Source organism: Rhamphochromis longiceps, linkage group LG1 (assembly GCF_057381845.1).
Source record: "Rhamphochromis longiceps isolate RC_006_pf linkage group LG1, R_longiceps_female_GT1.1, whole genome shotgun sequence".
Taxonomy (NCBI): domain Eukaryota; kingdom Metazoa; phylum Chordata; class Actinopteri; order Cichliformes; family Cichlidae; genus Rhamphochromis; species Rhamphochromis longiceps.
This window is the reverse complement of record NC_140557.1, coordinates 21,481,705-21,500,221: the sequence shown is the minus strand read 5'-3', so window position 1 is coordinate 21,500,221 and position 18,517 is coordinate 21,481,705. Positions and strand designations below refer to the sequence as shown.

The 18,517-nt window shown below is 40.4% G+C and overlaps 1 protein-coding gene across 4 annotated transcripts in view; it reads right to left on the bottom strand.

Moving 5' to 3' along the window:
- The window catches only part of dennd5a (DENN/MADD domain containing 5A), a 34,807-nt gene extending 19,197 nt beyond the window's left edge, over nucleotides 1-15,610 (bottom strand). For 2 of the 4 annotated variants that reach the window (XM_085402352.1, XM_085402365.1), the window contains exons 1-4: nucleotides 15,348-15,610; nucleotides 6,196-6,267; nucleotides 5,279-5,388; nucleotides 3,705-4,389 (exon numbers count right to left, since the gene is read on the bottom strand). In XM_085402352.1, the coding sequence (XP_085258478.1) occupies nucleotides 3,705-4,389; nucleotides 5,279-5,388; nucleotides 6,196-6,267; nucleotides 15,348-15,447 (967 nt within the window). In that variant the 5' untranslated portion in view covers nucleotides 15,448-15,610. The remainder of the gene's footprint in view (nucleotides 1-3,704; nucleotides 4,390-5,278; nucleotides 5,389-6,195; nucleotides 6,268-15,347) is intronic. The other 2 variants (XM_085402360.1, XM_085402370.1) reach the window with 1 other exon arrangement.
- Between the last annotated feature and the right edge of the window lie 2,907 nt (nucleotides 15,611-18,517).

Here is an 18,517-nt window from a genome sequence, read left to right as displayed (position 1 = left end):
CATGACTCCACACAGCAGCACTCCGAGTTCAGGCTTTTGCACTTGAGCCAACTGGTATACATGTAAATATGTGTCCAGTCCTCATCTGCATTCCTCTTCTATCCCGCTGACACCTACTGCAGATTCGGGAGCAGCTCTGCCTCCCCCGGTATGGTGCCAAAATAAATACCTTTCCTTCATTTTGGTCATGTGCTGGTCCATGAGAAGAGACTCTCACCCCAGCCTGGGCCTCTCCCTCATCCCTCTTCTCAGCAGGCTTCCTCTCCCAGGATGGGGACATGAATACTAACATCACCCATCTCCTTCTTAAACTAGGCCACTGACAAGAAACCACTTGAACAAAGGGTCAAGCATTGTCGCTTACACCTAAAGCTGCATGACCTCACCAGTTTAGAATTATCCACACTGAGCAGTGGTAGAAGCTGTGACGGAAGAGTTCGCACAACATAGAAGTGAAACTCAGCACTGTTCTGATCGAACAACTTCTTGCAGCAGTCTCAGATTGTGTCACTAACAGAGGGCACTTGCTAGTTTTGAGCCATTACTATATTAGCAGTGATTAACAGGGAATAAACAAGATAAAACACTCTGTGCTTTCTCTGCAGATGTAGATTAGTTAAGAATAAGGAAGAACTTTTGTGACATTTTGGGCTGACACAGATCCTAAAGATATCATTTGCTGCCGATTTTATTTTGTTCTATGGAAACAAATTCAAATAAACTCTTTTGATGTCTTTTGGGTCTCCATACCATCTTTAAATATTTAGCTAATGTCACACAACAGATAACATCGGTCACTCATTTTGGTAAATGTCATTTTATTTGCCAGTAGGCACAGATCAGTCAGCAGTGATGATATGAACCTGAAGCCTGACTACAGTTGTGGTCATGGGCGCAAAATACCATGACATTCAAGGGCATGAATGTCAAGGTATTTTAGACTTATGATTTCTTTTCCCAGGGTGGAGTGATTGTACAGCATACTACTTAAAAAAAATGAACTGGGTGCACACGTTTGAATTTATTTGGATTATAATTTTTTTTTATTCCCACAGGGTCAAACATACGTAATGTCAAATGCAAACTGCACTTCAACCAGGCACTCTTGGTAGCTATAAAGAAGAATACTGGGTGGATATTTAACCGGTCTTCTTGGCAGAATTGGTTCCTGGCACAGAGTCAACTGACGATCCCGGAATCTGCAGTTGTTTAGAAATGGCTCCAAGAGACTTTCCCAATGTGTAAATCTACATTTCTCTTAGATCTTCACCAATTTCCTTGGACTTTCTCATTGTTCTGAGTATTGCTTAATCTGATGAGTTCTGTCAAACAATTCTGTTGCTGGCACAGAGAAAATAGACTGTAGATTAGAGAAAATCCAAAATAAATTAAAACAATGTATACTGTACAATCATTCCACCGTAGAAAAAGAACAGTTCAAAGAAATCATTAAAACCTCGCAGTACCACGACATTCACGCCCAAATTTATGTAAACTTCTGACCACAACTGTATATGAGAGAGATCCTAGATCAGATGCTCAGTTTTTACTATGAATAGCCTAGAACACTAAATATTTTAAGAATAAACCGATATAATTTTCTCGATTTAAGTGACTCGGTCCCCTCACAACAACAAAGACTACAAGATTTTTCATGGAAAAATCTATGAAAACGATGATACACTGGAAAGCTGGCATTGTTTAATGATTATTTGTGTGTTGCCAAAATCCCAGCGTGATTCTGTATAATAGTGCGACAGCCTTAAAACACAGAACGTGCAGACAGGGGCGCAGCATCATATTTGTTGTTTTTAAACTTGATTTGTTAAATAGTAAATGGACTGATACTTACATGGTGCTTTTCTACTCTGACTGAGCACTCAAAGCACTTTCTTATTGCAAGTCACATTCATACAAACATTCATGCAGTGCTTTACTTTATGCTTCAAGGACACTTCAACATAATGACTGGAGGAACTCTGAGCTGGACTCTACAACCTTCATCATTTAATCTACCTCAGATCTGTGCATTTGCACTTCTCCTTTACACCTTTTTGTCCCTCTGACTTCACCTGTCCTGTCACACTCGACTTCAATAACCTCATGTCAGAAAATGACCAAGAAATAAACATAAAAAAATGCCATCTTAACTGTAGTAACAACACACATAGTAGTGTTAGTGTCTGGGAAGGACAGGAAGAACAGATTGTATTTGAACATCTTGTCCTCTACAGCTTTGTGGAAAAGATGCTATCTACGCTGTTTTTTTCTTTTAATCAGAATTTCAGTGTTATTTTTAGCACATGCCACACACTGTCGTCTCCTTATTTGCAGAGCATCCCCCGCCTCGGTGTGTGGCGTCCCTTCGTAAAAATCCCTCAGCTCTTCCTCAGTGGCAGATTGCCAAGGCTTAACTCTCCACAACACCCTTCACATGTTCTGCAGTGATGAGCCTTATGGGGGTGAAAAGAACCATGATGTCACTTCCAACCAATAATAATCATCCTGCATCACTTCTCTCCTCCCTGTCTCCAGGTTGCCTAGCAACACCACAGCTTTCCCCATTAAGAGCTTCTCCCTCCTGTGGGCCCTGCAGTTTTGTAAACCATTTGCTTTCGCTTGCAATTGTAATGAATCCCATCAGAACATCAGATCCATCCTTAAGGGATCGCCAAGTTTCTCTGTGCACACGCACGCGCTTTCTCTCAATGGTGAACACTGAACAAAAACAACAGCTTTCTAGCTAACAGATCCTATAAAATTAGGTAATTTAATGTGAGATGATCATTGTGGACTCGAAACTGATTTGTATTACTACTGAACGTTGCTGAAGTAGTTTTTTTAAATTCCTCAGTTGAGCATTGTTTTTCTCAATTGAGCATTTTTCCCAAGGACACAGGATACATAGATAGACTAAGGAAGGTTATCCTGCACGAGATGGAACAATATGCTTAAAACAATTGTTTCAAACACCAGATTCCTCTGAGCAAGGCTTCCAAAACCTTGGAAATTTCTCTGTCAAACAATCCCCTCTTTCCTTCATTTCTGACAACATTTGTTACAACTGTAATGTGAATAGCAAGGTACTACGCTGCCTACCAGGGAAATCAGAACATTTTTTAATAACTTTATCTGTATGGCAGCCAGCTGTTTATAGTAGAAACACATCTGATTTCTGATATGGACAATATGTTGTGCAAAGGAGTTCTGACCAAGATTAACACAGGCCTTATTATTATTATTAGACCATATAATGTTTTACATTTTCTTCCTGTAACTAATAATAACGACACGGTGAGACTAAATATGACTGAAAAGACTAGAATGAATATACAGTGTAACAACATTTTTGTGTGATTAGCAATCTAAGTATTCCGTTTCCTTTGTTAGACATCCTTCAAGCTCCCCAGATAATACCTAGTCTCATGGGATGACAGGGACATGTCCCCCAGCTCCAGAGAGATCTCTTGAGACACGACTTTACTAACAGGATCACATGACCTCACCACCCGCAGAGAAGCAGATGTTTCATATCATTTACAATTAGCTTGTCCTTTCAGCTATTTAGAAAACATGTCCAATTTTAATGAACTGTACAAACTAATGTTAAATTCAAGCCTGACTGCAGTGTATTTGCATATATATTTGACACTTATGCACGTGGATGATGAACATGTGTTTAGGCCAGCAGACCAGCTACTTACGCTGTGAGTAGAGCAGTATCTGCATCTCTAGCAGGGCACACGTGAACAGCTGAAGAACGTTCTCCACCCCCAGCAGGTTAAACATTTCACTGATGGCAAAGTCAAAGAGAGGCAGCTCTGATGTGCTTGGCCTCTGGCACACCACAGGCCCGTAGACGCCTGAGAACTTGAGGGATCGCCCAGAAGGTGGCAAGGGAACCTCGTAGAGGATGTTGTAGATGTAGCTCTCTAGGGGAAGGGGTGGGGGTTGTGGGGAAGAGACGGCCTGATGAAGCTGCTGCAGCACTTTGCTGCAGGCCTGAGCGAAGGCCATGGGTGTTATCAGGCAGATGCACTTTGACACGTATAGCGTGTCGCGGCTTATGTCGTACGAGTTAAAACGCTGCAAACGAGAGATGGCGGGCGCGGCGTGGAGCATGGGACGAGAAGGGGTGTGTTGGCGTCTCTGGTCCTCGGGTCCTTGTGGGGAGGTGGGAGTGTGCAAGATATCATACTGCTCTGCGTTGTGCATGTGGTAAAGAGTCTGCATGGCACTGCAGATCTGCTTACTGGTCACCTCCTCGAAGAAGGTGAGGGCAAAGCCATAGGTCCGAGAGCCATCCTCTCTGGTGATGATAAAAGAGTGGAACTGAGGCTCCCGAGAATCCATCTGCGTCCTGAACGCCAGACCCTTTGGCATACAGAGCTGCAAAAAGGATATACAGGAGAGGATTCAGAGAGCTGAACAAAGACAAAGGGCTCATCATGGAGATGAAACTGTAGCTGGATAGATTCAAATTTTTTCCTGCAGATCAAACAGGCATGATATAATGTTTTCATTTCCGAGCTTTAGAGACTGCGGTAAGATCGCTTTCCTCCTCTCGTTGCGCGTCTTTAATTCAAATTAATAATCTCCTGACTCACAGACAACAGCAAAAATTATTTAAAAGTTAAAACAAAATTACTATACAATATCTTCATATCACTGAAATAGTTCACTACATTAAAAAAAAATACTTATACATGCTTTACATGGAGAATTGTTGATTTGCTCCTTAACAGATCTATCTTATTCTTAAGGCCTATCAGGATTTTTCCAAGGTCAAAAACCATAGGGGTCCAAGTGATTTGATCATCACATCAATTTTTCACTGACAGTTCATCACGAGCAGTTATTCCACACTATGTTTACCTAAACCCTCAATGTTTTTACCACCCTGTCATATGCCAGCTACATCCTTTACTCCATTAGAGGTCCCTTAAATCGATCAGCTGAGATCAGTTGAGAAAAAAGTTTAACCTGGGATCAGCCCACTTCATGTAGACGCAGGCTAGTTTGTCTGTTTCCTCTCTGAATGACTTTTTAATGTCTCCCACACAGCTGCTTGTTCCTTCCTGTGTGGATGCCCTATAAGAGTAGGTGTTACCTAACAGAAACCTCTCTCTTGTTTGTTATTTATGGCCATTTCTATTTTTTCAATATTATATCCAAGTGAAATATTTTTATCGCAGGCCTGGTGATTTGCCTTTGGTAGAAAGCCAAGAAAATGTTTAAAATTTAAGGGTTCTTAAGTTGTATCAGCATCATACCATACCATGCCCACTGCATCCTGGTCAAAAGGATTCCACTCGACATTGTCTGGATAATGTGCTAGGACTTTGGATTTAAAGGTTCTCCGCAGTGGACTCTGCTCAAAATTCTCACCTGAAAGTCAAACAAACAGAGAGTGCAGAAAAAAAAAAAAAAGAAAAAAAAAAAAAAAAAAACAGGAGACAAACAGTTAAGAAACCAGATTTCCAGATGCAGACGCAAGAGCAGAACAGTCGGCTTAAAAATGTCAGCTGCAGCTCCAGAGGAAAGAGCACATTAGCATATTTGTCTTGAGAGGAAAATTATATTGCATCAAATAAAGCTGCCAGCCTCCTGCTGTAGAAGGTAAACAGGAAAATACACTCAAACAGCAGGATTCGATAATTTAAATTAGATCATAAAAAAAGAATGAAATATAGCCAACTTTAACATATCTCGATGCTTCCTGACAGCTTTATTGGCAATACAGAGGGACACGGAAAATAATCAGTCATAGAAGCGCAAATTGAGTTGATTCAAACCCAGAGCTAAGCAGAAGTGATGCACATACCAAGGCAGTACTGAAAAGTCATTCAGAGCGTAGGGGGAGAGTAAACACTGACCAAGCAATGGCAGTGCAGGCAGCACTGAATTTGTGTGTGTGTGAGAGAAACAGAAGCAGTGATTGTCAAACATCAGCTCGTTGTTCAGCTGCTGCTGAAGGAGGTGAGGGAAGACGGAGGAGGGGGAGAAGAGAAATCAAGAGTGTGCAAAACAGAAAAGACGTGTCCCCACACCTGTACAGAAAACAACTGAAAACACAGCTGTGCAGCAACAAAAGAGGGCTGCCGAGAAAATAAAGTGTGCCGGGTTTAAAGGGTTTAAGGGTTAAAGCTGAACTTAAGTTAGCAGGAAGAGAAGTGTGTGTGGTGGGAAGGTTACCTTCATTTCCCCTTGCCAGTTTTCCTCTGGCCCCATCTCTGAATTTAGTAGCTTCTATATACTGGCATAAAGCTACACAACAAATAAAAAAAAAATAGAATTAAAAGCCTGCTTCTTAATGGGTAGCGCATCACTTCTTATGTTGTGTTAACAGATCACACAGCTGAGAACAAGCTGCACACTCGGGGGACATCATCGCGTCTGGGGACAGGTGGGTATGTTAATTCAAGTCAACTGGTGGGGATATGACACTAGGATGCTGTGTTTCGCTGTGTCTTTACTGGATCATGCAAATCCATACTGCTGCAACAACAGGGATCCACAACAACCAAGTTAGCAGCAGCACTCTCAGCCAAACGCTACCCTTAACTAACATGCACACACTGACAAAGTTAGTCTACTACTGTCTAACTGTTGAAATCTTTACCAAGTACATCCATGTCTGGTTTCCCAGACATGGATTATTAAAGGCCTCCGCTTAAAAAAATAAATAAAGTGGGCTAGGGTTAATCCATGTCTGGGAAACTGAGCCATACAGTATTAAACTTTTATTCATGAGTACTCCAAGCAGAAAGGTGTAGGATTTTTCTTTTTTTTTTCTTTTCCCACGAATGTAAGAATAAGGCTGTCAATTACTAACAATTAAAAAATGTGGCAAGTGTTATCTCTGTGGCCGGATACAAAGAATAAATAACCGCAATAATGAGTCACAGCTTTGAAGTGGGTGACACATTCATCATTAGCATTACACAGTCCACATACATTGCACTCAGTACTCACCGAGCACAGTGAATGTGGATTAACACAAACCTGCAAATACTTCCTAACAAAGACCCTCTCTGAAGTCCTTTTGGGAAACATTTCCATATGTGTGATCCGCTCTAAAACATACTCAATTTCATGCTGGAAAACATGTCATGGTTTGGCAAAGTGCGCCGATGTTTAGATGCTATCAGCAAAGAGTCATGGGTTAGATTACAATGAATGAGCGCCCTTGTTTTGCAGCTCTGCAGCTCAGTTTCGATTTTTATATTTTACACACACACACACACACACACACACACACACACACACACACACACACACACACACACACACACACACACACACACACACACAAAAAAAAAAAAAAGACCCTCTGCAGTCCTTCCAGCCAGTTAAACGTTCTCATGCATCGCATTGAACAAACATCAAGGAGAGCAAATTACAGCAGCATGTCAACCCCAAAACATGCCTCTGACTGTTTTCTAGCGACATCACCTTCAAAATAAAGCTTTTATCAGGCTACTGTGACCTGTGAGATCCATGAAAATCAGTTTACACTGCTTTTATAAAATGACTCAGTAATGACACGTGCACACAGACAAGAAACGATCGCTTTCTCAAGTCTGGAGGATTGCATTAATTCGCTCTGCTGCACATTAGCATTTTACCAAGAACCCTAGATAAACTTTTTGAAAATGATGGATTAAAGTTATATCAATAGGAAACATCAGATGGCAAAAGTATCCGCTGGATTCAAAAGTCTTATCCTTTTTTAATCGGACATTAATAAAAGTGTTGACTGACGCGACAAACAGGTTCACATTAGAGTCCTCAGTACAGACACACAGATCCTGGCAAGGGAATAAAAGTCTTACGGATTAAGTGCTTTAATCTCTTGGTTACTTTCATATCCAAACAGCCCACGGGGAAGAAACTAGGCCAGGAACACATCTCAGACTACAAAAACCCCAGCAACTGAAGGCAGTAAGATTATTAATTAAAAATAATTACATATGGTGATAATTCATAACAACCTTATGTAAAGCACTTAGGTGTCATTTGATTTTCCTTAAGCAAATGTAAAATGCAGCACAATTGATGAAAAATGGCATCTGCTACTCATGAGGATGTAATGTAGGTCAAACTCAACGACAGAATGCAGACATGGAGCACGATGGATTCAAGCTGATTGTTAACCTGTTCAGTAGTACAACAAACATCTGGAAGCATCTGGCTGTGCAGCAAATAAGAGATGGCATGTTCTTTTAATTTAAATAACAAAATCAACTTAAAAACAAACACCTGGCTCTTAAGCTACTACAGAAAAGTTTGTTGACTGTGAAACTCATGAGCACAGATGAGCAACGCCTTATAGGAAGCCACAACAAAACACTGCAGAGGTGTGTAAAATAAAGCAGGCATAACAGTCCTTCCCAAAGAAAACACATACGAGGGTCTAACGTTTCATTTGCAAAAAACATGCAGAGCTTTAACTAAATAAAGGCGGCTTTGAATGAAGAGTAATGTTACTCAGATTAAATTCCAAGAAGTAAAAGTTAACCCTGCGAGTTCTAAGTTATCCCTACTTTTGACTCTAAAAGGGGCGTCCACACAGCAAGCGATGCACTCATTGCTCATCACTTTGTCGTTGATGATCAGTCATTAGTGGACATTCTAGGCTCCAGTTGCCTAGGTAACCCTCAAATGTAATTACCACCCTGTCGTAAGTCAATATGCAGTATCCTGCACTTTTACTAGTAGAACTTGAACTTCTCACATCGAATTTGATTAAACTTTAGTTCAGGTCCCGCCCATTTCCCTTCACTTTCACTTGAAGTCGTAGAAAGTCACTGACTTCCTGTTGTCTTTGGTTGGCACATCACTGCTAGTCGTTTCCTGTGTGGATGCCCCTTGACTATATGCTCTCAGAACATGTACATTTTTAATTGTTTTCCCAAATTCAAGTCAATCCAAGTTTGTTGCTTTTCTCCAAAACTCTGGGTTAGGGTTGTGCTCATCACTTGTCATGACCTAGATGTCACAGTGCAAACAAAGAGTCTATGGCAAATTTACAAAGCTTACAATTCTAGAAAAATCTCCATTTATGTAAATCCAACGACCATAATTAAATGCTATTTTTAACATGTGGCTGGAAACAGCCACAGTTTTACAATATTAAATTTGAGCTTTATCAAAAACTAAAAATATCATTCCCAGATTTGCATTTTCCACGGCTGTCCACACAGGATGATGTGGCTGTTGTGTTACATCATGAGGCTTAAGTGAAGCTGCCTGAGACAGGTGTTCACTTCAGCTTCATCTTTATAATTAAAACTAATTACAAGCCAACTGCCTCACCTGGAGAAGCCATTTGTTAACATAAACACCAACAGACGCTACAGTGTAAACATCATCTTCCTTTGTCATATTCTCCAGCTAATGGACTGTGATGTAATAGAGTGTGGACCGGTAGCAGTGGGAGTAGAGCGTCACTGAGCTCCTCATCCTGCGAGCCAGGGACCACCCACAGCTCTGCATCCCTCCTGTGATCATGAACACACACTCCTACTATGGCACGGTTCACTAGGCTAGACATAAAGGGATGCACCTCCCTGACTGTAAAGCTATATTCAAACACGACTAAACTCCCTGCAGCACAAAGTGTTGTACAGACTGCTGACACGTCAAAACAGCTCAGCAGCAATAACGTCGACACTCATTCACCTAGCGGGCCCGGCACTGGCAGAACATGATAGCTCACTCACAGCCTAAACTCCCCGCCATCACAGCTCATGGTCCCCTGTGTGCTTTCTGTGAGTTTAACAAAAAGATAAGTTCGATTTTTTCCCCCCCCCCACTTGTTACAGTGTGGGATGATTTCTAAGCCGACACCAAAGTTGCTGCCTTATCGCATTCAATTTAGTTGTTAACATGACTTAAAAGCTATTAGCCAAAAACACCAGCACGGTGTTTCTTAGTTAGTCTGGAGGTAAAAAAATGTGTTTAACTCTGGAACACTAGTTTGCAGTTTTGTAACGCTATCACTAACGTTGCATATATTTTACCCGAAAAAAGATCGTTCCCATTAAAATACATTAAGGTACCCTATTCACATCTCATACAACCCTATAAAAAAGGGTCTAAAATTAATGAAAGGTTAGGGACTGATTAATGAAAAAAATCCAACAAAAAAATAAATAACAGAACTGGGAACTTGACTATAAAACTTTTTGACCAGTGGAAATTACCATTAAGTGATCTTTAGTCATCGCATATGTGAAAAATCCCCCTATGCTAGTGTTTTAGGTTAAGAAAAATGTCGAGATGTCAAGAAAATCCCATAACAGTAATTGACCTTTTAATAAAAACACTATCATTACACAGTAGTACAACATACAAAAAAAAAAACAAAGGACAAGCTGACCGCATAAATAAAGGACAAGTTCTTTTAACTGTCAACACATCATCTGATCACATTAAACTATGGTCAATTCGCAGACTGTATATAAAAGATGGTAACCCCTATTGTTATATCACCCATTGGTTACTGTAGCCCTAGCACTTTCCATCTTTTGTAACATCTATATTTGTAAATGGCTGTGTTGAGTAAGGGAAGAAACCAGCAGACACAACACCCTCTGTGGTGATTTTACAACTAGATGTTCTTTTCGGAAACCAGACGAGCTGCCTTCACTGACCCAGAGGCGCAACGACAGCAGCGGTCGTCTTTATTTATTGTAGAAAGATGTCTCGAACCCAGTAATGTCAGACTGTCAATACTTTTAATATAATATCTACACCAACATCAATAAAAATATCTTCCCTGGATATAATATTATACCACGACAGGTTTCATTTTTTTTTTTTTTTCCATAGTAAAGTTTTCAACTTGTCATACAAAGGAGAGCTTATCACAGTGGCTCCGTCTTTAAGGTAATTAAGCTGAAATTCAATAACCACTGAATTTTAACTCCCACATGTTGAACACTGCAGTAAAACCACCATCACTCACCACTCAACATTGTTACACTCTTGTACAGTTGCCAGTAATAGTGTTATTAGCTACAATGTAACTGCTAGGTAGTATTCATTCCCTCTTCCCTCAGGAAAACTGTCTCTGACAGATTAAATGGTCAAAATTAGTTCACCTTTGATAAGGAAGCTGAAATATGGCACATAACCTACAAATACCAGACAGGCTAATATCAGCAGTTTATCTACAGAGTGGCGAGAAGATGCCGTAGGGCCATAAAACCTGGTCTAACACCGCAGCAGCCTAAAATTTCAGCACACATCTGCTAGCAGCCAGGGGATTGAACTGCGGAAAAATTTGACCTGGTGGAAAAACAACCTTTTACACAAGAATGTGCAGGTTTAATTACTCTGCCATGACTGGGAAGAATGTAAACCTTCATCATTCAGCAAGTGGAGTTTAAAAGCCATTCTATAGTTGTGCACAAGGATAAAATATTTGCTATTTTAAATCAAGATAAATGTGAAAATAACACCTGTTCTTGGATATTATGATCAGTGGGGAGTAGGCTTCCACTTTTGGCGTTTCCATTTGAAATTCTATTTTAAAGAGACCGTAAATGTAATTTAATATAAAACAAAACAAAACAAAGAAACTTGGGTCTCTTCAGCTTTGCACCATCAAGTTGCAGATGCTGTGAATGTTCTTGTAGCTCCAGTAGTTCCAGCCCATTGGTAGCAATGCACAGACCTCAAAGCTCCGTAACTGCATGCTACACGCCAATATGCACAGCGGGGGGGATATATGTGGTTAACCTCAAAGCATTTGCCTACAAACTTCTACTTACAGTCTTTTATTTTTTTACCAGAACAGTTTGATATCTCCAACAGTGAGGTTGAGACAACTCATTTCAAATTTTCAGTCCTGCGGGCAAAAAGTAGCGCTTTCCTTCTGCTTGATATATTAAAACAAAAACTGAGGTGTTATCAATAATAGGATCAATCACTTGGCACAGCATGGCCAGCTTATACAGCCAGTTCTTGTATGAGGTCCCCTATATTCAGCGCCATATAATTTTAGCTGTACACTTTGCCCTGGAGGATCACGAGGTTTCTAATAACTCTTCAAACTGCATCAAAAGCTTCACTGATGCATTTTCAAAGGGATATTTTAAAATACCGGCCAGGTCCAGAAATACACAGCTCTGAGTGAAAATATGAAAGACGACATTTTGCATTTAAAGCTTTCAGCTTTCATGTTGAGCCATTCAACCTCATTTGTTTGCCGAGTCGGATTCGGGGACAGAGAGGGAGAGAGCGAGAGAGAGGCTGCCTGGGAAATTCAAAAGAGATGTTTAGCATTTGAATAGGTGGAGCCTGTCTGCATGTGTACTTATATCCTTCAGCTCCCTGTGCTTCCAGCGTGGCCTGTGAAGCCGCAGGGTCATACATATGCTAATCAGGTCCTCCCTAAGCTGCCAAACACCACGCTGTAAGAAAGTTTCGGTCATTCTTTGTGGATTGACTGTACGTGAATCACCACTGGATCATACTGAGAAAGAGGAACCGGCATGCAGAGTTTCATTTAAATCTTTTCTTGTAAGATGCCTTCAAGTCATTTAAAATGTTTCTCAAATCTAAATATGTGCAGTTTTCTTGTTCATAACGTCAACATATACTCATTTCGGATATCACCTTTTGAGGTCTTTTAAGGTCTGTGACATACAGCTGTGTCGTTACATTCAAATTTTTAGGGTTATTTATTTAAAGTTGTGACTACTTCGTCTTCTTCCTCTTAATCCATGATTTCTTTCGCCTTGTTCAGATGGCCAGATCTCCTTAGGTTAAAGCCAAAACTCTTTTTGCCATCTTCTTGTATCACACACACACACACACACACACACACACACACACACACACACACACACACACACACACACACACACACACACTCTTCGGGACAACTAACCAAAACTGTAAACCCCCAGGTATACCTGTAGCACATGTTTAGCTGACATGATCATACATAAGCCATAACAATGGAATTTCCACACCAGTTTCTTTTCCAAATATTTATTTATAAGTGACTTATGTATGTATGTATGTATATATATGTATATATTGTACTATTCTTAGTTAGCGTATTGTCTGTCTTGTCTTAATGTTGGTTTAAAATGGAGCACTGTAACAAAAAATAATTTCCCCCAGGGATCAATAAAGTATTCTGATTCTGATTCTGATTCTGATTTCCTCTTTTCAACTCAGACTGAAACAGCTGATAAGGGCAAGCCCCTAACCTCGTTCTACAGTAAACAGCAGCAAGATGCAGTAAGTAGAACAACATCAGTGAAGTTTGACCTCAGAGTCCCGGTTTGCATGTCGAAGCAAAGTTTCAGTCTAGTCAGAAGGCCTTAAGAGAAACCTCATCACGCACGCAGAAGCATTAAGTATGCAGGCGCAATATGCAGGTGATTTAAAAATATGCAAACCCAACCTGCAAATTATATATTCATCTGTGTCTTTTCGCTTGTGTCCAAAATGAGCTGTTACCCACTCTGGGTAATTTTAGTGTCTTGAGCGCTGAGTGAAGAACAACACAGCTGTCAATTACACAATAGGGCCTTCTTAATTCGTAGCTTTGCTGCTACACAATGGTAGCAAACCACAGTTTGAAGAATGGAAATCAATCACACAGCACAGCAATATCCCCACTAATACATGGCTGTCATTTTCACAGTGTTTGCTTTGTTGCACGTGTTGAAAAGCTCTACTTCGGAACTGTAAAATGTAGCTTTACTGTATCGATGGGAGGCCAAATCGCCGCATTAGTATGGACGCTTCAGACAACTCGTGCTTGGCGCATGGTTGGGTTCAGTTAAAATGCAAAAACTAATTTTATTTTGCGAATTCAAAGTGAATTTTGTGCTAAAGACGCAAAAAAGGAACTTAATTTAAGGAAGTGAAAATAGGAAGTTGGGGGTGCTGAGGCTCTGAAAACTAAAAGGATTTTTGGTTAGGTTATTCATCTGAGAAGAACAGACGCTTCTTTCAACCACAACAGCAACTCTGCGGGGCTCGCACTACCTGCTGAGTCATAATAAATCACACAGATACGGGAGAGAAAATAAATAACAAAAGAGATTAAAATCAACTCTTCACTGAAACTGATCCCTTTTAATCACTGGACTGAAAGGACAAGTTGAAAAAAGACAAGTGCAACTAAAGACTAAAAATCAGGTTTAAAAATGGCTTCACTAATTGGAATGGTGCCTCAAGTGAGAAGAAGCCTACACCCCTCAACTTGATCACTCTCATTCAGCTTACAGCTAGGTGACATTACAGCTCAAGAATGTAAATATCGTGTTAAAAGACATCATGTGAGCTGACTGGACTGGCATTTTTCTTTCAGCATTCAGGGGCTTTCCCTTCAGTAGAGGCAGGTGCTCTGGAAACCCCTGACAATATTACCGCAAGAGAGAGAAAAATGATGGAGATCTCAGAATTTTAAAAAAACAAAAAGCACTGTGGCCATGCTGTCATCGTCCACAGATTGTATCAGAGCCCTGGCTTTCGAGGAACTCTTCATCCACAGTTTCACATGCACATATATTCACAAAAAGCTCAATTTCATCCACAAGCCATCCTCATGCAGGTAAACTCATGACAAAAAAAGGACCTCAGTCTCTAAGCAAAGCAGTATCAAGGTGTGTAAGTACATGCTGTCCTCTTATTAGATCTTTAAGCTATTTATGTAATAGTCTGTAAAGGGCTGGGTGTGCTACAAGAGGAGGAAGAGGATGGTTACATGTTCAGCGAGGGTCTCTGGTAGATGATGAGAATGTCAGAGGTGGGATCTGACCGGTAACCTTTTGTGTCGTTACCTGAGTACCTGGTCTCCTCTAGTGAAAGCCACGAGACAGTAGGACAGCCTCGTCACATGCAATTAGATTACACTGGCATCAGTGTTACAACAACACCAACCCTAATTTCACTGTAGGCAAAGCGTTTCCTTATGTAAAATGTGTACACTGCGTAGCGTCAGCATCAATTCACACGAATACACCCGGAGTGTGAAATGCAGCAAGGACTCTATCGACAGCCTTTGAATTTAAATGCATGTCAGCGCTTTAAACGAGGCATAACCAGCCAGTAATCCCCTTCGCTCCTCATCGAGCATTACAAACAAACAGGCTGGGAGAAGATGAGCTAGGCCTGGCGTTAGGTTCGCTCTGTATTTACCCTGAAAACATACATTAACCGAATTCATAGATGACATGCACAAAAAAAACATTACAGTCTCATTATCAACGCCGACTCTTTGTTATGATACCCGTTCATTCCTCTCTTCTTCTTCTTCTTATTTTTTTTTGCCCCAGCATCAGCCCGACATTTACCCAGATGGCTAATGTGCTTACCGGACAGTTCGTCGGGTTCCAGCCCGCTTTCGGTGTCGAGTCCGCAGATCACAAAATAATCTGCGAACCGGCAGGAACCGGAGCTGAAGCCGGTGGTCATTTTGAGACTGGTCCGGTGGTACCCTTATCCCTAAAACAGGGAGCATATTAAAGGAACTCGGAGAAGTGATTTCTCCGTGCCATTACCGACGATACGCTGCTGCGAAGCTTGAAAATCACTACCGACACTGAGCTAACCTGATCAGCTCGCAGCAAGGGACATCCTTTCGAGCGCCTTCACAATAAACCTTTATACAGGGGGAAATCGGCCTTCAGAATAAAAGTCAAGAATAAATAAATACATATATATAAATTTAAAATTTTATATGAGAAAAAAATATAACAGCATATTTTATATATGCTAATCATATTGATTATGAGGAAGACTATAGTACGAAACAACTATAACTCTAGTATGTCTGTGAAGGTTCTCAGTCATCCAGGTCATCGTAGTCAAAGGAGCTTGCAAAGAAAAGCGTCTGGACTTCTTTAAGTTGCTTGAAGACGTTTCACCTCTCATCCGAGAAGCTTCTTCAGTTCTAAGTGGTGTGGTGTATGCTGTACAGTGCAGCGAGGAATGCTCAGACCTCTACATTGGAGAGACCAAACAGCCACTTCACAAGCGCATGGCACAACACAGAAGAGCCACCTCCACAGGACAAGACTCAGCAGTCCATCTGCATCTTAAGGATAAAGGACACTCTTTCGAGGATGCCAATGTTCACATTTTGGACAGAGAGGACAGATGGTTTGAAAGAGGAGTGAAAGAAGCCATCTATGTCCACTGTGAGCGACCATCTTTGAACAGAGGCGGGGGTTTACGACACCAACTCTCTGCCATCTATAATCCAGTTTTGAGATCCCTTCCCAGACGCCTTAACGCCCACTCACATCCTGGGCCATCTGACCTCAGGAATTCGCATGATAAGGTGGGGCCAGGTTTCACAATGAACACACCCGAAACTCTGGCTGATTGGGACCCACACCCAGTTTCACACCTTGGCTCGTGCGATTAGAGGCTCATCAGGGGGTCCTTTTGTCCCTCTGTGGGGGGTTACTCCCACTAGGTTTATATCTGGGACTCTCCACCATTTGACCTTAGAACTGAAGAAGCTTCTCGGATGAGAGGTGAAACGTCTTCAAGCAACTTAAAGAAGTCCAGACGCTTTTCTTTGCAAGCTCCTTTGACTATAACTCTAGTAGTATTTTTTTAAGAATAATAAGATTTCCAGTTAGCCACACTTAAGTTATTTACAGTGATCAAAATTGATACTAAATCATCACCTTGGCGCATGGATAAAATTCATACCTAGACATATAATCATGAACGAGCGATGGTTTAAGTCTAAAAATTCTGTCATAATTTAATATTAATAATATTTCCAATTGACACAATTGAAATTCAGTTACGGTATTCATTTAGAGCAATTTATTCATTTAATAATTTATTTATGAACCCAGAGACGCTCAAAGGTAGTGCCCTTGGGCAAGGAAAGATATCTGGCATTGCCTCCCAGAAAAACTGAAAGAATTAAAGTTATGTATCCATCATCTAAACCAGCTGCATAAATGTGCTACGCCAAGGTTGTGGTTTCTGAGCTTTCATCTACCAGAGATTTTAGGTGTACTGCTCAAGAGCCAAAGTGTACTCGTGCATCGTAAAAAGCAATGGATTAGCTGTACTTTTTCATGGAAGCATCAAAGTGTGGTCTTCTAATATTCTATGATTTTAATTTGTTGAGTACATTAGTGAAAGAAGTCCGTGTGAGTATTGTGTGAATATGTTAGGGTGCGAAAATATTTGTAGAGTAACATTTCAATGAACTGTACTGCAACAGTGGATGCTGATACAAGTAACTAAACAAAATGTAAGTTGATTTAATAAAGAACACCACTGCGTTGTCATTCCTCTAAGTGTTATGACACTTATGTCACGTTTTTGTTAATTGCTAAATCAAAGCTAAACGTTTCCATCTGTTATATTTTAAAAACATTACCGTTGCTACACATGCAAAACTAGATTACACTTAATGGGTTATTTTAACCAAACAGGCCGTGCTGCTTTACAGTTGTGTTACAATGTCACCACCTGGTGGCACTAAATAACTAACGACTGCGTTCTTTGTTGTATATTTCAGTATTATTAAATATGTGCACTGTACAGACTATGTTCAGAACTCACATTGTGTAAAGAGTTTAATGACTCAATAAATACATATTTAAAAAAACAGAACAGAAATGTGAAATCTGTAAACACTTCATACTGCAATACATCACTGCACAGTATAATACTGCTTTTTGAAATGTTGCAGAGGGATACAGAAGAAGTATCACACATTATCACTGATTGGGTAAGACGATGGGGGGGGGGGGGGGGGGGGAATTAACCAGTTGGTATAGTAGGTTAAGTTGAAATTAGGTGTAAGGTTTAAATATTTTAGAAAAAGTTACCAACTATCATTTGTTGGCATATTTAGCATTACAGGGGAATAAGAGGTTACTCATAGCTGCAACAGGAATCATTTCACAGCATTTTGCTACTTTACTTAACGAAGGTTCTTTATCCATTGCAGATGTTTCAAAAACAGTAACCAAAAAAAACCATTTAACTACTGTAGCGCTGTCTCCTCCTTTTACATCAATTAATGTTTATGCAGTCTTTTAAAATCTGGGTTTGAGAGTTTAATATTCATACAGTAGTACAGTAGATACTGTCCATTAAGACATAAGCAAAAACATGAAATCTCCTGATGCACAACTCTAAATATGCATTTTTAAGAGATCTAGGTTAAGATTTGTTACCTACATGTACATTCACTCCGTCTGTTAACTGTCCAGAAGGTTTTTAGCAGCAGGAGCAATGAGTTACCTTGGTACACAGGCAACAAATCTAGAGGGAAATATAATCTATAAGCTTTTTGTTTTTTGTTTTTTAAATAACAGGACAAACAGCCATTCAAAACACTTTAAAGAACACAATCTAGCAACATAAATCAGGCAACACAGCACATTTCCCAAGGTGAAGAAAAGGAAGCAGTAAAAGCAAGGCAAGGCTCAGACACTGCACAGTCTGTTGGCAGTCTTATTGAGCTCAATGGTCGATCATCCATCATATTAAAATCACTAGTTAG